The sequence below is a fragment of the Fusarium solani genome (genome assembly GCF_023522795.1).
Source record: "Fusarium solani strain SB1 chromosome Unknown bctg00000013, whole genome shotgun sequence".
NCBI classification, from domain to species: domain Eukaryota; kingdom Fungi; phylum Ascomycota; class Sordariomycetes; order Hypocreales; family Nectriaceae; genus Fusarium; species Fusarium solani.
In genome coordinates this window covers 1,379,296-1,396,659 of record NW_027072145.1, presented here as the reverse complement: position 1 = coordinate 1,396,659, position 17,364 = coordinate 1,379,296, and the positions used below count along the sequence as shown (strand labels likewise).

Below are 17,364 nucleotides of genomic sequence, written 5' to 3'. Positions count from 1 at the left end.
ATAATAATAGCCTCTCCCTCCTTCGCCAAAAACAGACCTAAGCGCACTACCAGACTCTAGCTGGCCGTGTTTATCCTTTAGATGGCCTTAGGTCTTTCTAAGGGTTAACTCACGTTATTCTATATACCGTTACTATTGTCCTTTTTGCGGTGAACTGCAACAAAGGCTTCCTTCTTGGAGAGGAACCGACCCTCGACACGCTGATCAGGGAAGAAAAGCCAAACCAACCATGCGAAGATGCAGCTAACGAAGCCCAGAACAATGAAGAGAAGCCTCCAAGAAGCGATGGCCAGCTTACTGTTGCCGATACCGTATGAGATGAGCCCTACGTGGCTATTAAGAAAAGTCCGGATACATCAGTCAATAGCTAGAATAAGGCAAGCGAGACCACGAGGGGATAAATACCAACCAGCGCTTTCTTCTCGTTTACAATGAGAACCAGCATACATACATACTAACTGCCGCCACTCACTTTGCGACCCGAGCAAGAGTCTCTCTCCATACCCTAGGCCTGATCCCAGTTGCTTTGCCGCCTCCATCCAACTCAAACTCAAAGTCATCAATGCCAATGCCGCCGTACTTGAGAGCATCCACGCCGCCCCATGACATGCAAAGATCAACCCAGGGATCGACGCTGCCCGGTATAGGCACCTCCCTCTCGTTTTCATAAACTCCTCTGAATCTGATCTTACCATTTCCTTCTAACCCCGAGGGGTAGAGCCGGAGCCCGCCGGATCCCATACCGAGAGCCGTCTCGAACGTCTTCAGAACGTCGACTTTGCCTTTGGTCCAGCTCCGGACTGACAGGCCTGGGAGGTCCCTATCGACTCCAACCTCCAATTTTGCGCTTGCGCTCTTGTACGAGCCTGCGAATCTTCTTTTGGCCTCTTCCCTTGCGGCCTCCTCGACGGCAGGGAGCAGCGTATCGGTCATGAGACTGGGAAGAACAGGCCACATGTCAAGCCCCGAAGATTCGCTGGCAAGCAGAATGACAAAGCCAAAGTCGTGATCGGGCGAAAGAACAAAAAAGGCACTATAGAGTCCTAGCATGCCGTTTTTCGTGTAGAGGTCGACGACGCGAGTCTTGTTGGACTTGGGAGAGGTGGGCAGCAGTACTCGTCGGATCTCCCACGGCATTCCGATGGACATTTGCAGCTCCGAGGTATGCGAGAGAGGTTTGAGCCAGGCCCGAGTCTCGTTGGCAGGGAGGATGGACGAGCGAAGGATGGATTGTCCAAGGGTTGTCAGGTCGGCTGCCGTCGAGAACATGCCACCGTAACTGCGGGGGGCGGTTAGAGACTATGCCGTACAAGAATAGGATCGAGAAAGAGCAACACTTACGGGCTTGCGCCGGCCAAAGTCAGATCCCACCACGAGGTGGTCTCGTTGCCGGGAATGACGGCATTGCTCTTGTTCTTTGACGCCTCCAAGGATGTGCGGTCCAGCCCCAGCGGCTCAAGCAGCGATGAATGGAGGGATTGTTCAAATGTCTTATTTGTCATGGCCTCTAGGGCATATCCCAAGATCTGGAACGCTAAGTTGGAATAGATGGGCGTGTTGGAGGTCGATGTCAACGCCAAGGCATTTTTGCTGGTGATGCCTTGGAAGAATTCTAAAGCATCATAAGTTAGACATGTTCCGGCAAGAAGGTTGGGCTTCTCTATTAACCTTTTCGGGTACAAGCCTTGTGTCCAACAGAGAGATCGCAACTTGGTAGATCCTGGACCTTGAGAGCCGGCAAACTGAATTCCTCAGGATTCGCGCCTGAAGCCTTCACCAAGAGACCAAAGTCGAAAAGTCCAACTTGTGAGAGTGTTAGTTAGTTTTTATGAAAAAGGCAGATACTGGGGACTTACAGTTTCGTTCTATTCCTGACATATGGCTAGCAAGTTGGCCGATAGTCATCTCATTCCATTGTGGGCTCTGAACCGTGTCGTCTCGATGATTCACGGCCCTGGCCAGTTCAGGAACCCATCTGGTGATAGGATCGTTGAGCCGCTCCATGCCAACTTCGGCCAACAGCGCGTAGACAGTGATGAGTTTCGAGACGCTCCCGATACGGAACACAGTGTTTTCATCCAGAGTCCCCGACGTCAACGAGCCAGATGTGCTTGGCGGAGCGTACCCATAGCTGAATATTTTGTCTGTCCCCGAAAAGGCCTGGACGTACAAGGTGGTGTCAGTTCCTTCTTTGACAACCTCGTTCAACTCGTTTTTCAGTCTTGCAACTGCAGTCTTTACGGCTGCGGACTTTGCCAGGCCTTTCTGAACAGGCGGAAAGACAGGGCCAAGGAGCGGGCATGTTGGGTTGGTCTGGCCGAGTGTGCCGCCTGCCAGAGCCAGTAGGGCCAGTGTTACGTTACTCAGAAGCATGTTGTGATGGGAAAGAGTGGATGAAAGGGTGGGAAGAAAGTAGATGATGAGTCCGAAACTGGAGGGAATCACCATCGACTTTTATAGAGGATCAAGTCCCATTCTGGCAGAGCTTGGTTCGCAAGACCCAAGTGAACATGGCGAACCAGAGCCGTTGAAGATGTAGGGGATGCTGTGATTGGTAGGGTCGCAAAGCTGTAGTTAGCACAGCCGCCCCTAGTAGGATTCAAGGCTGAAATGAATGAGCTCCATCTTGGGTTAGGGTTACTAGGATATGTCTAGAGACGGGGAACCAATCAGCTTCTCCCAGCGTCGACGGGGGCTTGTGATTGGTCGGGTCGTACAATGAATGACACACGCCGCCTCACGGCCCTAACTACAGTAAACATCACCTCCAAGACAAATCTCGGGGAAGGGAGGCCAAGGACGGAGACAATTTTGCTACAACATTTGCCATGGCCAAAAATAATGCCCATCCTGGCACAGAACCCAAGAGACGAGCTCCTCACAAAAAGGTCCGGACTGGGTGTGTCACCTGCAAGTACGTTCTTCCACCGAAGGCTCGTGAAAGAAGCTTCTGACCGCCGCATCAAGGATCCGAAGAGTACGGTGCGATGAAGGGAAACCCGAGTGTCACCGCTGTCTCTCGACTGGGCGCAAATGCGATGGCTACGCACCCGCTTCTGGGTCGACCAAGAGAGACACGGCAGACTCGCACCCAGCTGCCGACTCTAGACTTGTCCTGCCGCCAAAGAATCTTGAAGAGATAAGAAGCTATCGTTTCTTCATGGAAGTCACCGCTCCAGCTATTGCCACCACCTTTGACTCCGACTTTTGGCGGTTGGAGCTCCCGAGGATCTGCCAATCCGACCCAGCCATCTGGCACGCTGCCGTGAGCTTCGGGTGCGTCCATGAGAGCTACCTGTCTGCATCACCGGATCAACATGCCAAGAGCACCTTTGCTGTGCAGCAGTTTAATACCTCTGTCAAATGTCTAACGGCCCCAACCTATACTGACAGATGGAGAGCCCTCGCCGTCAGCGCAATCTTTACGTGCGTCTGCCATTTCGAGGGACTTCAAGACCAGGCTCGCATCCATCTCAGAGCTGGCTACAAGCTGCTCCAAGAGATTCAGCAGGAAGAAGACGCCCGATGGAGTCGGAAGAGTCGACCGAGTTCGTCATCCGAGTCAGCAGCAAGTATCAGCCCGATATCACTGTCATCCATTAGCTCCATTCTCACGGGCTTCCAGATCTCGGATCAGGCACTCAGTCGGGGAGGCATCTCAGACATGCCGATGCTGATATCAAGACATGATAGCTTCACTGAGTGGCGCACGTACACGGCACCGTCCAAGACGCCATACCTTACAGTCGAGAACCTGACGCGGGCTAGTCGGGCATCCGAGTCGTTGTTGAATGGGCTCGTGTTCTTCATGCAGAGGCACGCTAACCAGATCAAGGACATTTTCCTTGGTACTGGCGATGTTGGTTTGATGGAGTCAATTGCCTTAAAACAAGAGCCTGAGATTCGTTGCTTTGCTGAGATCTCCCGTGCCATCCAGTCATTCCAGAATGAAGTGGATGTCAGAGAAGCCGTGGCATCGGACTATCTCGCAGACTCCTGGGTCAACAGAACCCTGCTTACTCTGAAGCTATACCAGGGAACCAGCCGCTTCATCCTCTTGAAAGACCCAGACGAACCTGACCTGGTAAAGAGACATGCGGGGTTGCCTGCGGCTGGTATGAGACTTGTCGAACTGGCAGAGGAGATCCTCAACCTCGGCGGAGAGAGTCACGACAAGCCTCTGGTACCGAGTCCTCCAACATCTACCCCTCTATTCATCCTCGCCCACTCTGGGCTCACGCAGGGGATCCGGCGACGTGCGATTGAGCTCCTCAAGCGGCCAAAAATGGCTGGCATGTGGGACACTGTCCTGTCTGCGAGGATTGGAGAAGCCATTATGGAAAGGGAGAAGTCGGCCGCATACGAGGACCAGTTAAGAAGGGTGGAAGAGGGGACTCTGGCACTAGAGATGATGGAGAGGGATGTCGACTCACCGGTAGAGCCTTTGCATCGTATTTTCAACATGACCTTGGTCATGGAGGGCAGGAGGAGAGCCAGGCTATCGTTGAGGACTTGGCAGGATTGGATACAGGGACAAGCCGGCGAGCAGAGAGTGATAGAATGGTAAATGGCCTTGCTCATAGTATTGCCAACCGGAAACGACAAACGATATCAGGGTTAGAAAAACCTCTTCTTCTTCCTCTTCCAGGCAGTGATGACGTCTGTAGCTTTATTACCACCTTTCTTCATCTTGAAATTTCTCACAGTAACCCTCATTCCCAACCCAAGCCTTACAGAGATGTCGTCCCGTGGATACAAGGAAGAGGAAAGATAACAGACATGGATTTGCAGATCCCGCTGGAGCTCTCACGAGATGGCACACCTCCTTATATGTGCGAATTCCCCGACGCTCGTTTATGCCGTATAGTGTGTGCACCTAGCACGCAGTATTGCACCTATTCCAATCGCAGACCTTGATCCAATCACTATAAAGGGCCGTCAGTGCACATTCTCGTCTGACTTTCTTGTAGGGTCAATTATCTGGGTATATCTGTCTCAAAGCGCATCGTTAATGAAGAAAGCGTGTCGATCAAATATAACATTCCAAGATAAAAGAACCGCGGCATGTCTTTCTCAAGTGAACTTTGCTCCCCCGTGCTGCACTTCCCGGGTCAAGCGCCGGACCGCCCTGCCACATCGTCACACACCCGAGCAGGCGCAGCCTACAGTTTACTCCACAAGAAGTATCTAGGCGGATTAGATGCTAGCTAGTATTATAGCGGCGCGATCCATTAATAGCATTAGATCTAGCTTCAAGTCATAAATTGGGGAATAGAAGACTTGGTGACTGAAAGTCAAACCGCTACCCGGGAGGGAGCCGGGAATTGGTGATGAGCCTATCGATGAGGGAGTGATAAGATAAGGGGACCCTGCCAGGACATGGCGATAACGTCGCATGCTGTTTCTTTTCTATGGGGCAGAAGCGATTTGATAGGCCCCATGCAGATCTGAGCGCTGCTGTTAACTCCTCCGCTTAGATCTGATTGGCCAGTCTTTGACCCAAACTGTGGGTCCTCATTGTTGATAAATTGGGGTATTCTGACCTCTTCCTCTGCAGAAGAATCAGGCTCTTTTAACCCCATTTTCAATGTTCGCTACTGTGAAACGCGCTGTGTTTAATACTTTCTTAACACAATACGGTGATGAACAGGCAGAATCGCTCCGATCGTTGGCACTATCACTCCACAAGAGAGTCAGGGTATAGGACAAGGAAAACCTCCCTGGCGACCATAGATGGCCCCCTGGGCCCCTTCAGGCGGGTCATTAAGAATGATCAAAGATACATAATAATGAGATAAACTATTTCATTATCTATCAGATATCCCTGTGGTGTTTTAGCAGTAATATGATAGATCAGGCCCCCGCCTGTGCAGATTCTGGTTTCTGGCCATGAAAGACGGTTCTGCGTTACACTTCCTGTTAATACAATATACCGTGATAAAGAAGTAGTTAAGGATAACCAGGGAGAGCTTACACATTGAGATAGGCATGGATCGCTGGGTCGGTTAGTTCTTTGCGCATGTTTGCCAGAAACAGCTGTGCATCCTCGTACTTCCACTATATCACCACTTATCAGGTTCCATATCTCACTATTACACTGCACGGAACAGAAACTTACCCCTAGCATCTCGGTAAGACCGCGGATAGAAAACCCTTCAAGACCCTGTAACAGAAACTGGCGGTTCCAGGCACCCCACTGCTTGAGCGTTTTATCTTTAGGCCAGGTCCCAATAGGAACCTTGATTACCCGGCCCGTTAGATTAATGAAACCTGCTTTTGTGATAGATTCGGCCATCTTATCATCCCAGAAGAAGGGCTTGCCAGTTAGACTCCCTATCCTTTTGAATATATCTATCCACGTGTATAGGGGCGAGTCAGACTTCAAGGTATCATCATCGCACTTGGCGGCACCCCAAAGTTCAACGCTCTCTATCCATCCGCCAGGCAGAGTATGTCTATCAAGGGTTAAAAGTCTTCAACGAAATTCTTGCAGGAGTTGACAAACTTGAAGGCCTTTTCGAATAGCTCCGGCCAGTCGGGGATGCAGCCCATCATGGCGCGGATGTGAACAAAATCAAAGTGGTTATCCGGGTGAGTCCACTCTTGATTGATATCATCGACCTCGAACCTGCAATTTGGTGGCACAAAGGTGGGTTGGATAGGTGAAAGATCAACACCAAGAACGTCTGCAGATGGGTGCAAATCGGCAAATTCACTGCCGTCATTAGAATCTCAACCAATATCAAAGTGACATTTTGAATACTCACATGGCCCAAATGCCAGTGCCGCAACCCAAGTCCAAGACCCTCTAGGCTAGTATTTAGATGGTAGGCTCATGTGATTTTGGGATGAAAGACTCACTTGTGGATTGTCGCCAATGGGAGCCTCATAGAGCTCGTTATTCAGGATGATTCTGTAAACCTCGTGCCTAACCAAACAAACACATTAGCAAGTTAGAAGCAGTAGACGAGTCTGACTCACATGAGGTCTTCAGCTTCCTGTTGGCGATCATCATTCGGGGCCCTAGGTGTTTATGTGAGTAATCCGGCCGTAACACCGTGAAGAACAAACCATAGAATCTCAAGAGTGCTCACCAATAAGACCCGTCCTGATACGAGTGATACCGTCGTCCATTCTCCCACTTATATTCAAGAATGGAACACCTCAGCGACTCAGTATCAGTGATTCTAGTCCTTCAACAGTTGAGTCATCGTTCCTCGTCTATCTTGATTTTCGAGATTCAGCTTACGACAGAGAGTAAGAAGAGTCAGAGTCTTCATCCTATTGCCCGGTAACACCGTGGTGAGCAAGGGTAAGCTATAGAACGATCGTGGGTTGACCCTACAACTTCAATGTGGCCACCCGCTGCCTGGGCCTCGGTTACCTCAGCCAACGCGGCAGGCGACTGATGGCTCGGCGGGGATCGTGAGGTCGGCGAGTTGGACTGCCGTGACTTTGGAGAGGACATGATTCATCAGCCTACTTCTCGTAGCGTGCAATAGAAGATGAAGTAGGAAAGTGTCTTGAAATGCTACGGCCCGAGGAGCAGAACTGAGTGGAAGGAGAGCAAGAAAATGCCGCCTTGATGTCTCTTTGATGAGGGGGTCTCCACAATAGGACCCCTGTTGAGGACATATCATAGATGCATATCGTCTTTGCAATGGGCTGTTGGTCGGGTTGCATGATGTGGCAATGCCTGACAGGGTGGTACTGAGTACGTTACATAACTGGGGGTTAAATAGTTATTCTCGATCGTTTCTATGATTGCATACATTGAAGCATTACCCCACACGCACTATTTCTTAGTATATGGCGGCGGCTTGCAACAGGGCCGATTTACGATGTGTCAACCCTCCATAGCATCTTGATAGCATCGTCGAACTGGGTACCAGATCCTAGCATGGCCATGACACAGGTAGCTTCTCGGAATATGTGTGGCATGAGCTTGACCTGCTGTGCTTTCTCTCTCTCGCTGTTCTGGTTGATACTTATCTAACATTGCGTTAGAGCCGTGTTGACTTTGCTCTATTGTATTATTTATGGAATTTGTCTAGTTACTTATTAATCCTTGGCATTGCCTACAGCTGCCCTGGTCACGTCAACTGCTGCGGATATGAAATAAAAGGTTATCTTTATCATAGTCAAAACAACTTACAGGGCAGAAAGCAAACCATATCGTCTTTAATCTGCCCGTTCTGCTACGGGGAACCTTGCGAGTGAGCAGCATCTGGCTGCGGTCTGATTGAATAATACATAGTGACGACCTGCATGACCTCCAGTAAGACATTAGGCAGCAACATGGGCGTCGAAACGACCTTTTTCCGGGTTAAGAAAAACCCGAGCGAGGCCTCACTATTCCGTTTAATTTTCCCAAGCCAACGACGCTGGCGCCAGTTACACAGTACCCAGGGGGTTAGGTGATACGCAACCCCTCTGTTCATCACAGATTCACCACTAGCCTCTTAGCTAGGTGGGCGGTTTCAGGGGTAAGCGACGTCCTTGCAAATCACGTCAAGTATCAGCTGGTTTAAAATCATCCGTGCGTAGGTACTAAAAAATATCCGATTAATTATGCATCAATTAGATAACACCTGCACTCAAGCACCCATGTCTTGACTCGTCATCTACTCCGTGGCCCAGTCCTTGTTAATTTATCATGTCAACCTCGGTATTACTCCCATGGATGGAAATCTTCGAGAAGGGAAATCCCGAGCTGGCACGTTGCGATCTAGCCTTTCTCAAAATGCTATCCCGAAGCTAGTGGTGCAGGGTCTGGAGCGCGACCCTGAAACTATCTACACGCCAAGCTATCTTGGTACCAATTGTCCGATCATGGTTGTGGGCCCCAATGCCGTGTTCCGTGATCCATGCAGCACAGTTAATACAAAAGCCAACGAACGAGCCACCATCAAGCTGCCAAGAGGATCACTATCAGTCTACGGTTTCCTAACAACTTAATTACTTTCTTACGTTCCACAATGAGATTCGAAATCGTTTTCACTTCCGCACTTGCGGCTTTTGTTCAAACTGCTTCGGCCGTTGGCGTCACTGGTGCCGCCGAGGGCTTTGCCAAGGGCGTTACCGGGGGTGGCTCAGCCAGCCCCGTCTACCCCACGACAACTGCACAGCTGGTCTCCTACCTTACCGACTCGTCTGCTCGAGTCATCATCTTGGACCGAACCTTTGACTTCACCGGCACTGAGGGTACCTCCACCGAGACTGGTTGCGCTCCTTACGGTACTGCTTCCGCCTGCCAGGTCGCTATCAACAAGGACAGCTGGTGCAACAACTACCAGCCCAACGCCCCCAAGGTCAGCGTCAAGTATGACAAGGCTGCGTTGAACCCTATTGTCGTTGGATCCAACAAGAGTCTTGTTGGTGTCGGCAGCAAGGGTGTTATCAAGGGCAAGGGCCTTTACATTGCCAAGGGTGCCAAGAATGTCATCATTCAGAACATTCACATCACTACCCTCAACCCTCAGTACGTCTGGGGTGGCGATGCTATTGCCCTGGATAACACCGACCTCGTCTGGATCGACCACGTCACTACTTCCCTGATCGGCCGTCAGCACATTGTTCTCGGCAACGGTCCCAGCAACCGAGTGACCATCTCCAACAACAAGATCGACGGTGCTACCTCTTGGTCTGCTACTTGCAACGGTTACCACTACTGGGGCCTTTACTTCACTGGCTCTGCTGATGTATGTATACTTACTTCTCTCTTGCCTACCTGATGCTAACTCCTCGACTAGACCGTCACCTTCAAGAACAACTACATCTACAAGACCTCCGGCCGTGCCCCCAAGGTCGGTGGAAACACTCTCCTCCACGTCGTCAACAACTACTGGTACGACAACGCCGGCCACGCTTTCGAGATTGGTTCCGGTGGCCAGGTCGTCGCCGAGGGCAATGTCTTCCAGAACGTCGTTGCTCCTATCGAGACCTCCAGCTTCGCCGGCAAGCTCTTCTCCAGCCCTAGCACCTCTGCTAACGCCGTCTGCTCTTCTTACCTCGGCCACACTTGCCAGGTCAACGGCTTCGGAAGCTCTGGCACCCTTTCTGGCAGCGACACCGACTTCTTGGCCAACTTCAAGGGCAAGAACGTCGCTTCTGCTGCTGCTTACTCGACTGTCACTGGTCTCTCGACTAGCGCTGGATTTGGCACTATTTAGGTCTTGAGTTGAGCGAGCCAAGTCTTGCACCTCAGCAAAACTATCACTTGATCCCTAGATGGGACTTCTCTTCTGTACATATTTTATATGTAAATAGGAACCGACTGTTAGAGAGGCTATTATATTACGGCTATGAATACGAGCCATGGAAATACATGTTATTTGATCTCGAAATCTACCCGTGTCCTTTAGAACAACTTTTAGCTAAATATTATAAGAATAATAACCCCTTAAAGTGTGGGCTGAGCTGGTGAAATATGTTTGCCACTCCTTTTCCCCGGCATATCCATTGCCGAGGGGCTTGACCCTAGCACCAAGCAGGAGGGCTTTTTTAAGCTGGAGAAGAGAAAGGGCTGTAGTAGCAACCGGCTGAACACGGATGAATGTCAGGGCACGTTGGACAACTCTGTGGTTGCTGGCTCCATCTGCTACTTATCATAGTGCACATCCGTAAGCTGGGAGAACGATCTAGAGGCGTGGATTGTGACTCTGGCTTTCTGGCTGCGGACGATTTCCTTTCCTTCGCATTGCTCCATGCTCAAGTCCAGTCATTTGAGCCATTGTCGCCCTTTCTGAGCGACGATACCGTTCTCTGCGGATACCTATTCAAGGAAGCCACATATCTCTATCTTCTCACATGTCCAAGTCAGCCACTGCGTCTGGGCGGACCTACGAGAGAGGCCCTCGAAAGCCCCCTCATCCGTGCATTCGAGAATCTTCGCCAGATCCCGGCCAGTGCTCGCATCAACACCAGCCTTTGCCGGCCCCTGGTTGTCATTGGGTCTTGTGTGACGGATGAAAGCTGGAGGGATGAGTTACGGGGTCGTCTTCAAATCATGTTCCTTGTACTGGGATTTGGGAATATTCGAAGCACATCGTTGGTGTTGGAGTACATGTGGGCGCTGCCTGAGAGCGAACAGGGCCCGTGGACATTATGGCAAGTCATGCGAGATGATGATATGGATATCAGTTGCTTAGAGTGAGAACATAACGAGAACGAACAACCCTTCCTTGTTGTGGTTTGGTGGCAGATACTAGACAGACTAAACCAGGTAATGTCACGATACTTGGTGATCGCCGCATCCAGCTCACAGCTCATTCTATCAAGCTTGAGGCTCTATTGAGGGGCTTCCGGATCGAAAACGTGAGCCTTGGTGCATATTTATTAACATTCCTAGCTAGATTTTGCACTGAGGGCTCTTCGACTAGGGCTCTTCAAGCAAGAACTTAAGCAATATCTCGGCAGCCACGAGAGAATCATCATCAGCATCAATATCCTCCAAGAACTGTTGCACAACCTCCGAGTCCCACTTGTCTCTGAACGCTTTGACAGTCTCGGTGTTGATCAAGCAGTCAAACTCAAAATGGCCCTGATATGTCAAGACGCGGCTCGGTTGGTAGGCGCCCTGGACGGTGCACTTGGTAGATTTCCCAAGTCCTGTCCATCCCTTCGGGAATCCCGAAGGCGGCAGCATAACGGAGTCGGCATGTAAAAACTGCAATCTCAATCGACTAGGCGGCGGTCTGTGAAGGATGCTTGATGGTGTGGTCAGCCCAGGCTCTGTGGGTGATGAGACGGGCCCGAGTGCGGGGTTTAGTAAGAGCCTTGGATTCGTCCAATGCGGAGGACTAACGCCGCTTTTTAGTCGGAGTCCATCCAGGATAGGTAGAGCAGCCTGGAGACATTCATGACAGGTGATGTACTCTCCATGCTTGCTTTTCTGCTTTTCCACAACTGAGCCAGCGAGGAGCTAATTCGCCGTGCTAAATGATTTTTCACAGAGCTATAGAGAATTCGCCCTATCGTCAAGGACCCAAAGCTCTGAGTCTCACCATGGAAGAACAGCTCTCTGGGCGCCGTCAACCCATCCATAATCTCCAAGGCCAAGGATCCTTGCCTAAAATTCAGCCGTAAAGCTCACCCTCTGCTCCTCTTGTCCGTTATCTTGGCTTGGCGGGCGTAGCAAGTCGCTATCGTCGATAATGTCACCCCGCATCTCGACTCGAGCTCAATACCATATCTATACCAGCAAATCAGGGCCACCCAATGTGCCATGCTCACTATCCCTAGTTTGGCAGGTTTAGTCTGCACTTACTCGATTGTTGTCTAGCGCGAACGCGACGCCTAGCGTCAACCACGCTCGCGGTAGATGGGGACTTCCCCGCACTTTGCATAGTGCATTCGAAGGGGCCAATGCCGAGACTCCAAGAGGGAGATCCAGGTTGTAAGTCGCTTGGTGAAGCAATACCAGTTCATCCTTTTCTGCTTGAATATCATCACCGTCTTCTCTATCCTTTACAGTGGCGACATTGGGTACCCAAGCCTTCGCAACTGGCAATCTCTCCGTCGAGTCCCTGCATGATTGTTGACTTACCATCATGTCTCATCATGTCCCACAGAATTCAGCCGAAGGCCATCTTAGGCCTCGACTGTCTAAGCTGACTATGGTTGCAATGACATTTGCGATTCTCAAGTAAGCAGATCTGGACAGACTTACAAAGCAGTATTCCTTATACACTGCTCCTTTCTAGCACCTGGATTGCCCTGGGAGGCACGATAGGCATTGTAATGCCATCTGGCGGCCCGGTTGCCTTTCTGTACGGCTTCATCTTCTGTGTCCTTTGTAACTTTGCCCTGGCTGCTAGCTTGGGCGAGCTTGCAGCTATTTGGCCAACGGCAGGTGGACAATATCACTTTGTATTCGCCCTCAGTCCCGACAAGTGGAAAGCTCTCCTGGCAAGTATACCAATTGGACATTCTATTGCGGTCTTTCCTATGAAGCGTTGCTAAGAACTGGTCCCTAGAGCTTCTGGGCCGGCTGGATCAATATTGCTGGGTGGCTAACCCTCGTGACCACAGAGGCTTTCTTTGGTGGTACATCTCCCCTTGGGCCGTCACCTTTGGAATGAAAAAGTGGCTAAGACTTGCACGTAGCACTGTTTATCTCGGCCGCGAGTGTCGTCGCTTCGAACGGGTCCTATGTGGCGGAAGCATGGAAAACATATCTCATCTTCCTCTCAATTCTCACGTTTTCAACAGTAACTAACATCTGGGGCAACAAGATACTAGGTCCGTGGAATAATCTCGCCCGTAAGTGACATAACCTCATGTGTAAGGCTCCTGCTTTCTCACTAGTCACTCTTAGTTTATTGGTCCATCTTGAGCGTGGTCATCATCAGCATCCTTCTTCTTTCAACATCAGATAAAACGAGTGCTCGCTTTGTCTTCACTGCGTTTCGAAACGAGACTGGCTGGTCAGACGGGATGTCTTGGATCTTGGCCTCCTTCAATCTGCCCTATCTTTAATCGGTTACGATGCGGTATTACATATGACCGAGGAAATGCCCAACCCGTCTCGAGATGCCCCTCTGGCAATTGTTTATGCAATTGGGGTTGGTGGCGTGACGTAAGAACTTTGCCCTTTTGGAATACTTACTCCCTCTCGATCACCCCGGCCAGCTAACTCTCGAGCAGTGGAACCATCTTTATCCCCGTCATCATGTTCTGTCTCACCGACCTGCCGGCATTGATAGCTTCCACAACCGGCATGCCACTTATCGAGCTTGTTCTTCAAGCCACTGGCAGTCGCGCCGCCGCGTGCATCATCAGCTGTATGCTAGCTATATGCTTCGTTCACGGAACCAACGGGTCCATCACAAGCGCCAGCCGACTGATTTACGCCATGGCTCGGGATAATGGTATATTCCTATCCAAGTACTTCAACCATATTGATCCAAGGCTTGAGGTTCCTGTCCGCACTATCCTGCTATGTTTCTGTTTTAATGTCCTATTTGGATTATTATACCTAGGACCTACCGTGGCCTTTAATGCCTTCATCGCATCATGCACCATCTTTCTCAACATTTCATACGCCTTCCCTATCCTTATCCTAAACATCCGCGGAAGAAAGATTCTTATCCAACATCAGTCACCCACTACCCCCTGGAAACTAGGAAATCGCCTCGGACCAACCCTCAACTGGGTCGCAGTTCTTTATGTCTTGGTGACATATGTGGTGAGTCTGCTCGCTGAGCCCAGAATCTTCCGGATAGAAGCCATTAACGTGTACGATTTAGTTTTTCTGCTTCCCTCCTGTCTTGCCTGTGACATTGAGTTCAATGAGTACGTTTCCAGAGTTCTTCGTAGCTGGGGCCAATCTTCTCACTAGAAACCCAGATTACGTATCGGCCGTAATTAGCATATTTCTCATTATCCTCACTAGTTATTGGCTCGTTTACGGAAAACAGTTCGAGGGACCGGTAAGCATTCTTGACGTCACACAAAACGTTAAACATTGCTAACCTTTGACTTGACAGCAATTCGATACTATCGTTGCTCAGCAACTTGAGGTTATGGAAAATATGCATGGTTCCGCATTGGGAAGCAGGAAAAACTCTCATCAGGCCGTCGTTTAATTCCGTGTATGAGGATGAGGACTTGCTTTTATTTTTAGCTGTGAGAGGATAGCCCCGGCTGAAATGGAGTGACGGGGAGCAGTTGCCAGGCGGTTTTACTTTACGGCTGCCATGCCACAACGAACACCGCCCTTTTATTTTCACTTTAGTAGTTACACCTCTATATAACTGCCTACGCGGGCACTTAGCTAGTGCAAGCCCTCGATTATTCCATGCTTCGTCTAGGCTCTGCCATAGCCCCTTCGACCTCCCTGCCTTGGTTGATCCGGCCGTCCAAAACACCACACCCACCGCCCGCCCCATCACTCCCGACACTGATGCTGCCAGACAAGAAAAGTACGCCGAGCAAGGGTATCCCAACGGAGACCAGGAGGGATTATGAGCTGCTAAATGAAGCTAAATTACCTGGCTTATCCTCTATAGCATTGAATTGACTTTGTAAAGACTGGAGGGTAATTGCGAGTCTATCACATATATCCGCAACACACACCTAAGCCCTCGTCCTACTACATAGTATTCAAATCTCTCAGTACCAACTCCTAATGTTCACAAAAGCCATAATCCACTCCCTCCCATGATCCCTCCGCCTCGTTTCGAAACGCAGCCCTCTCCTTCATCAACTTTTCCCGGTGCCCCTTTGCCTCCTCCACACTCATGATGCCCTCAATCCCCTTCCCCTCAAGCCATTCTTCTTGCTGGGGCGGGACATTCGCGGTGCTAATAACACGCACAAAGGGATCCACAAGCCACAACGCGATAAATCGCCTATGCCCCGGCTTCGTCTTATCAGCCAGCTCAAAGGGCGTCACGCGATGGTGAAACACGTTGGGGAACGCCAGCAGTCTCCCCTCGCGGGTTTCGACTCAGCCATAGTTCTGCAGACACACGCCTCCAGACATGGGCCCTAGAAGCACCCCGAACACTTGCTCCATCCAGCTGAAAGAGTTCTGATCCACCGCAGTCTGGTACTCGTCCTGGTACGGACTCGTCTGCATCCGGAACTGCAGGCTGCTAGGCGTGATGTTCTCCGAGTCGAGGTAGTACAGGGCTGTGCCGATGATGTGCTCGTTCATCTGGCCCTCTACGTGCCAGCCGCCGAGGGGGAAAGAGGGGTTCTTTTCGGGGGTGAGCTCTATGGAGGCCATCTTAACGATGATCTGGAGGCCCGAGTCTTGGAAGCGTTCGCGGAGTGGGGGAATTCTCGCTGCTCCGTATGGCCAGGGTGAAAAGCCCGGGGGTTAGGTTGAATGGCCTCGCGGGTCTCGGCCCATTTGATGATACGGGGATCTGAATAGTCGATGTAGTCGAATTCGTTGTCTTGGTTGGGTTCGTTTTGCGTGTACGTTGGGGTCAGGGTTCCCTTTGATATCACATTCGTCATCCCTTTGGGCATGGAAGGGTTCCAGTTGCTGAGGTTGCTATCACTGAGAATAATGTTAGAGTCGACAGATAAACATGCATATATGGGTATCCTGGGGCAGTCCCTTACCATGGGTTCACTGGCCTGGGAAATCGGGGTTTTGTCCGTCCAAGACCACTCGAGTTACCAAAACTGTGCTGTGCTAGACAAAAGTCCCAGGCGCAAAGGGACCTTTCGACCAGTTTTTCAATGCTCTTGTAGATGTCCCGGTGCTTCAACGGATGCAGATTGTTGATATAGCTGGTGAACTTGACACTCCCATTAGACTGAAATGCTAGATTCGAGGGCAACCACTGGTAGTCCAGAGACCAGAAGGTAGGCGCGACCTTGGAACCGCCCACAGAGTAGTCGATGCTTCTGCGTATATCCACAGGACTGGGGGTCTCTGTGCTCTGCGGGATTACCTCTCCCTTGCCAGCCCAGGAGATGGCGTCCTCGACACCCACCACCTCATTTTGCATGACACGAGTGCGGCCATAGACCAGTGGATACAAGGAAGGGTGAACAAGATCTTGGACCCGGCTCTTAGTGCCTGGATGCCAGTCAGGATTGGTCTTTTGCCCTTCCTTGAGCTTTTCGAATGCACTCCGGAGTTCCCGCTTTAGCTTCTCATCAATCATGATATCAGACTTGACGACCGTGGCTGAGGCATCAAGTGTGGGCACGAGACCCGATCTCTTGAAGTACTCTGCCTTGGCACGCAGCTCCTTGATACACTACAGCAGAGTCAGCCGGAAAGACGCCCACGTGAATAGCAAGAAAGGCTAGAAGCCTCACATAATCGAGGCATGCTTCGTCCAAGATACTCTTTGGTTTCGGCGCCTGCCCAGCAAATGCTTCATTAGGCCAGGTAATCCGGCCCTCAGCAATCTCCTTGTACATGGCGTCAACCGGTAGTGCCAGTGCCTCAGCCTTCCACTTGTTCGCAATCTCTGGATCAAAGACCTTGACGTGCCAATCCGGCTTATCCGTAATGCTCTCCATGACCATCATCATGGCGACCTCACGGACGAGCAGCATCTCCGACTCGCTGCCGTAGCAATTGAAATGGGTTCCAATCGGATAAATCACGTCGCGGTCGTTGGAGTCATCGTGGCGGATGTCGAGGCCAAGGCCGGGGTACTTTGTCTTGGCAGTACTGGCATTTTGAGTGTGATCTTTGGACGGCGTGATAGCATAGCATCTGACAAGCAGTCTCAGGCGGAAGACATTGGCCAACGGCCGTCTGAGGCTAGATGAGAGGCGAGAGAATGCTCGAGCCATGGCATTGGGGTGTCCCTTTTTTTTTAATTGTATCTGAGGATCAAGTAAGACGAGTGCACTGTTGAGATTGAGTCGAGATTAGCCTTGATCCTT

General features: G+C 50.7%; 7 protein-coding genes across 7 annotated transcripts; 3 read left to right on the top strand and 4 right to left on the bottom strand.

The window, feature by feature from the left end:
- Positions 1-119: 119 nt before the first annotated feature.
- MRS44_017322 (uncharacterized protein) lies at positions 120-2,373 on the bottom strand (the record flags this gene model as incomplete). The annotated part of the gene is made up of 5 exons (XM_065617761.1): positions 120-333; positions 473-1,279; positions 1,342-1,612; positions 1,669-1,803; positions 1,857-2,373. 5 exons carry the CDS (start codon positions 2,371-2,373, stop codon positions 120-122), a joined length of 1,944 nt encoding a protein of 647 aa, XP_065473833.1.
- Positions 2,374-2,828: 455 nt separating this feature from the next.
- MRS44_017321 (uncharacterized protein) lies at positions 2,829-4,567 on the top strand (the record flags this gene model as incomplete). Its single annotated transcript, XM_046273180.2, has 2 exons — positions 2,829-2,914; positions 2,968-4,567. The coding sequence occupies 2 exons, from the start codon at positions 2,829-2,831 to the stop codon at positions 4,565-4,567; spliced, it is 1,686 nt and encodes a 561-aa protein (XP_046125009.2).
- Positions 4,568-5,814: 1,247 nt separating this feature from the next.
- MRS44_017320 (uncharacterized protein) lies at positions 5,815-8,227 on the bottom strand (the record flags this gene model as incomplete). Its single annotated transcript, XM_065617760.1, has 9 exons — positions 5,815-5,824; positions 5,975-6,057; positions 6,119-6,455; positions 6,506-6,715; positions 6,768-6,808; positions 6,862-6,928; positions 6,982-7,023; positions 7,841-7,992; positions 8,156-8,227. 9 exons carry the CDS (start codon positions 8,225-8,227, stop codon positions 5,815-5,817), a joined length of 1,014 nt encoding a protein of 337 aa, XP_065473832.1.
- Positions 8,228-8,978: 751 nt separating this feature from the next.
- Positions 8,979-10,172, top strand: MRS44_017319 (uncharacterized protein; the record flags this gene model as incomplete). Its single annotated transcript, XM_046280377.2, has 2 exons — positions 8,979-9,701; positions 9,753-10,172. The coding sequence occupies 2 exons, from the start codon at positions 8,979-8,981 to the stop codon at positions 10,170-10,172; spliced, it is 1,143 nt and encodes a 380-aa protein (XP_046125011.1).
- Positions 10,173-11,377: 1,205 nt separating this feature from the next.
- Positions 11,378-12,169, bottom strand: MRS44_017318 (uncharacterized protein; the record flags this gene model as incomplete). The annotated part of the gene is made up of 2 exons (XM_065617759.1): positions 11,378-11,923; positions 12,095-12,169. The coding sequence occupies 2 exons, from the start codon at positions 12,167-12,169 to the stop codon at positions 11,378-11,380; spliced, it is 621 nt and encodes a 206-aa protein (XP_065473831.1).
- Positions 12,170-12,551: 382 nt separating this feature from the next.
- On the top strand, positions 12,552-14,588 carry MRS44_017317 (uncharacterized protein; the record flags this gene model as incomplete). The annotated part of the gene is made up of 8 exons (XM_065617758.1): positions 12,552-12,646; positions 12,705-12,939; positions 12,978-13,047; positions 13,108-13,263; positions 13,319-13,427; positions 13,648-14,188; positions 14,250-14,432; positions 14,490-14,588. The coding sequence occupies 8 exons, from the start codon at positions 12,552-12,554 to the stop codon at positions 14,586-14,588; spliced, it is 1,488 nt and encodes a 495-aa protein (XP_065473830.1).
- Positions 14,589-15,451: 863 nt separating this feature from the next.
- On the bottom strand, positions 15,452-17,271 carry MRS44_017316 (uncharacterized protein; the record flags this gene model as incomplete). Its single annotated transcript, XM_065617757.1, has 4 exons — positions 15,452-15,792; positions 15,870-16,012; positions 16,078-16,724; positions 16,786-17,271. The coding sequence occupies 4 exons, from the start codon at positions 17,269-17,271 to the stop codon at positions 15,452-15,454; spliced, it is 1,617 nt and encodes a 538-aa protein (XP_065473829.1).
- Positions 17,272-17,364: the final 93 nt, after the last annotated feature.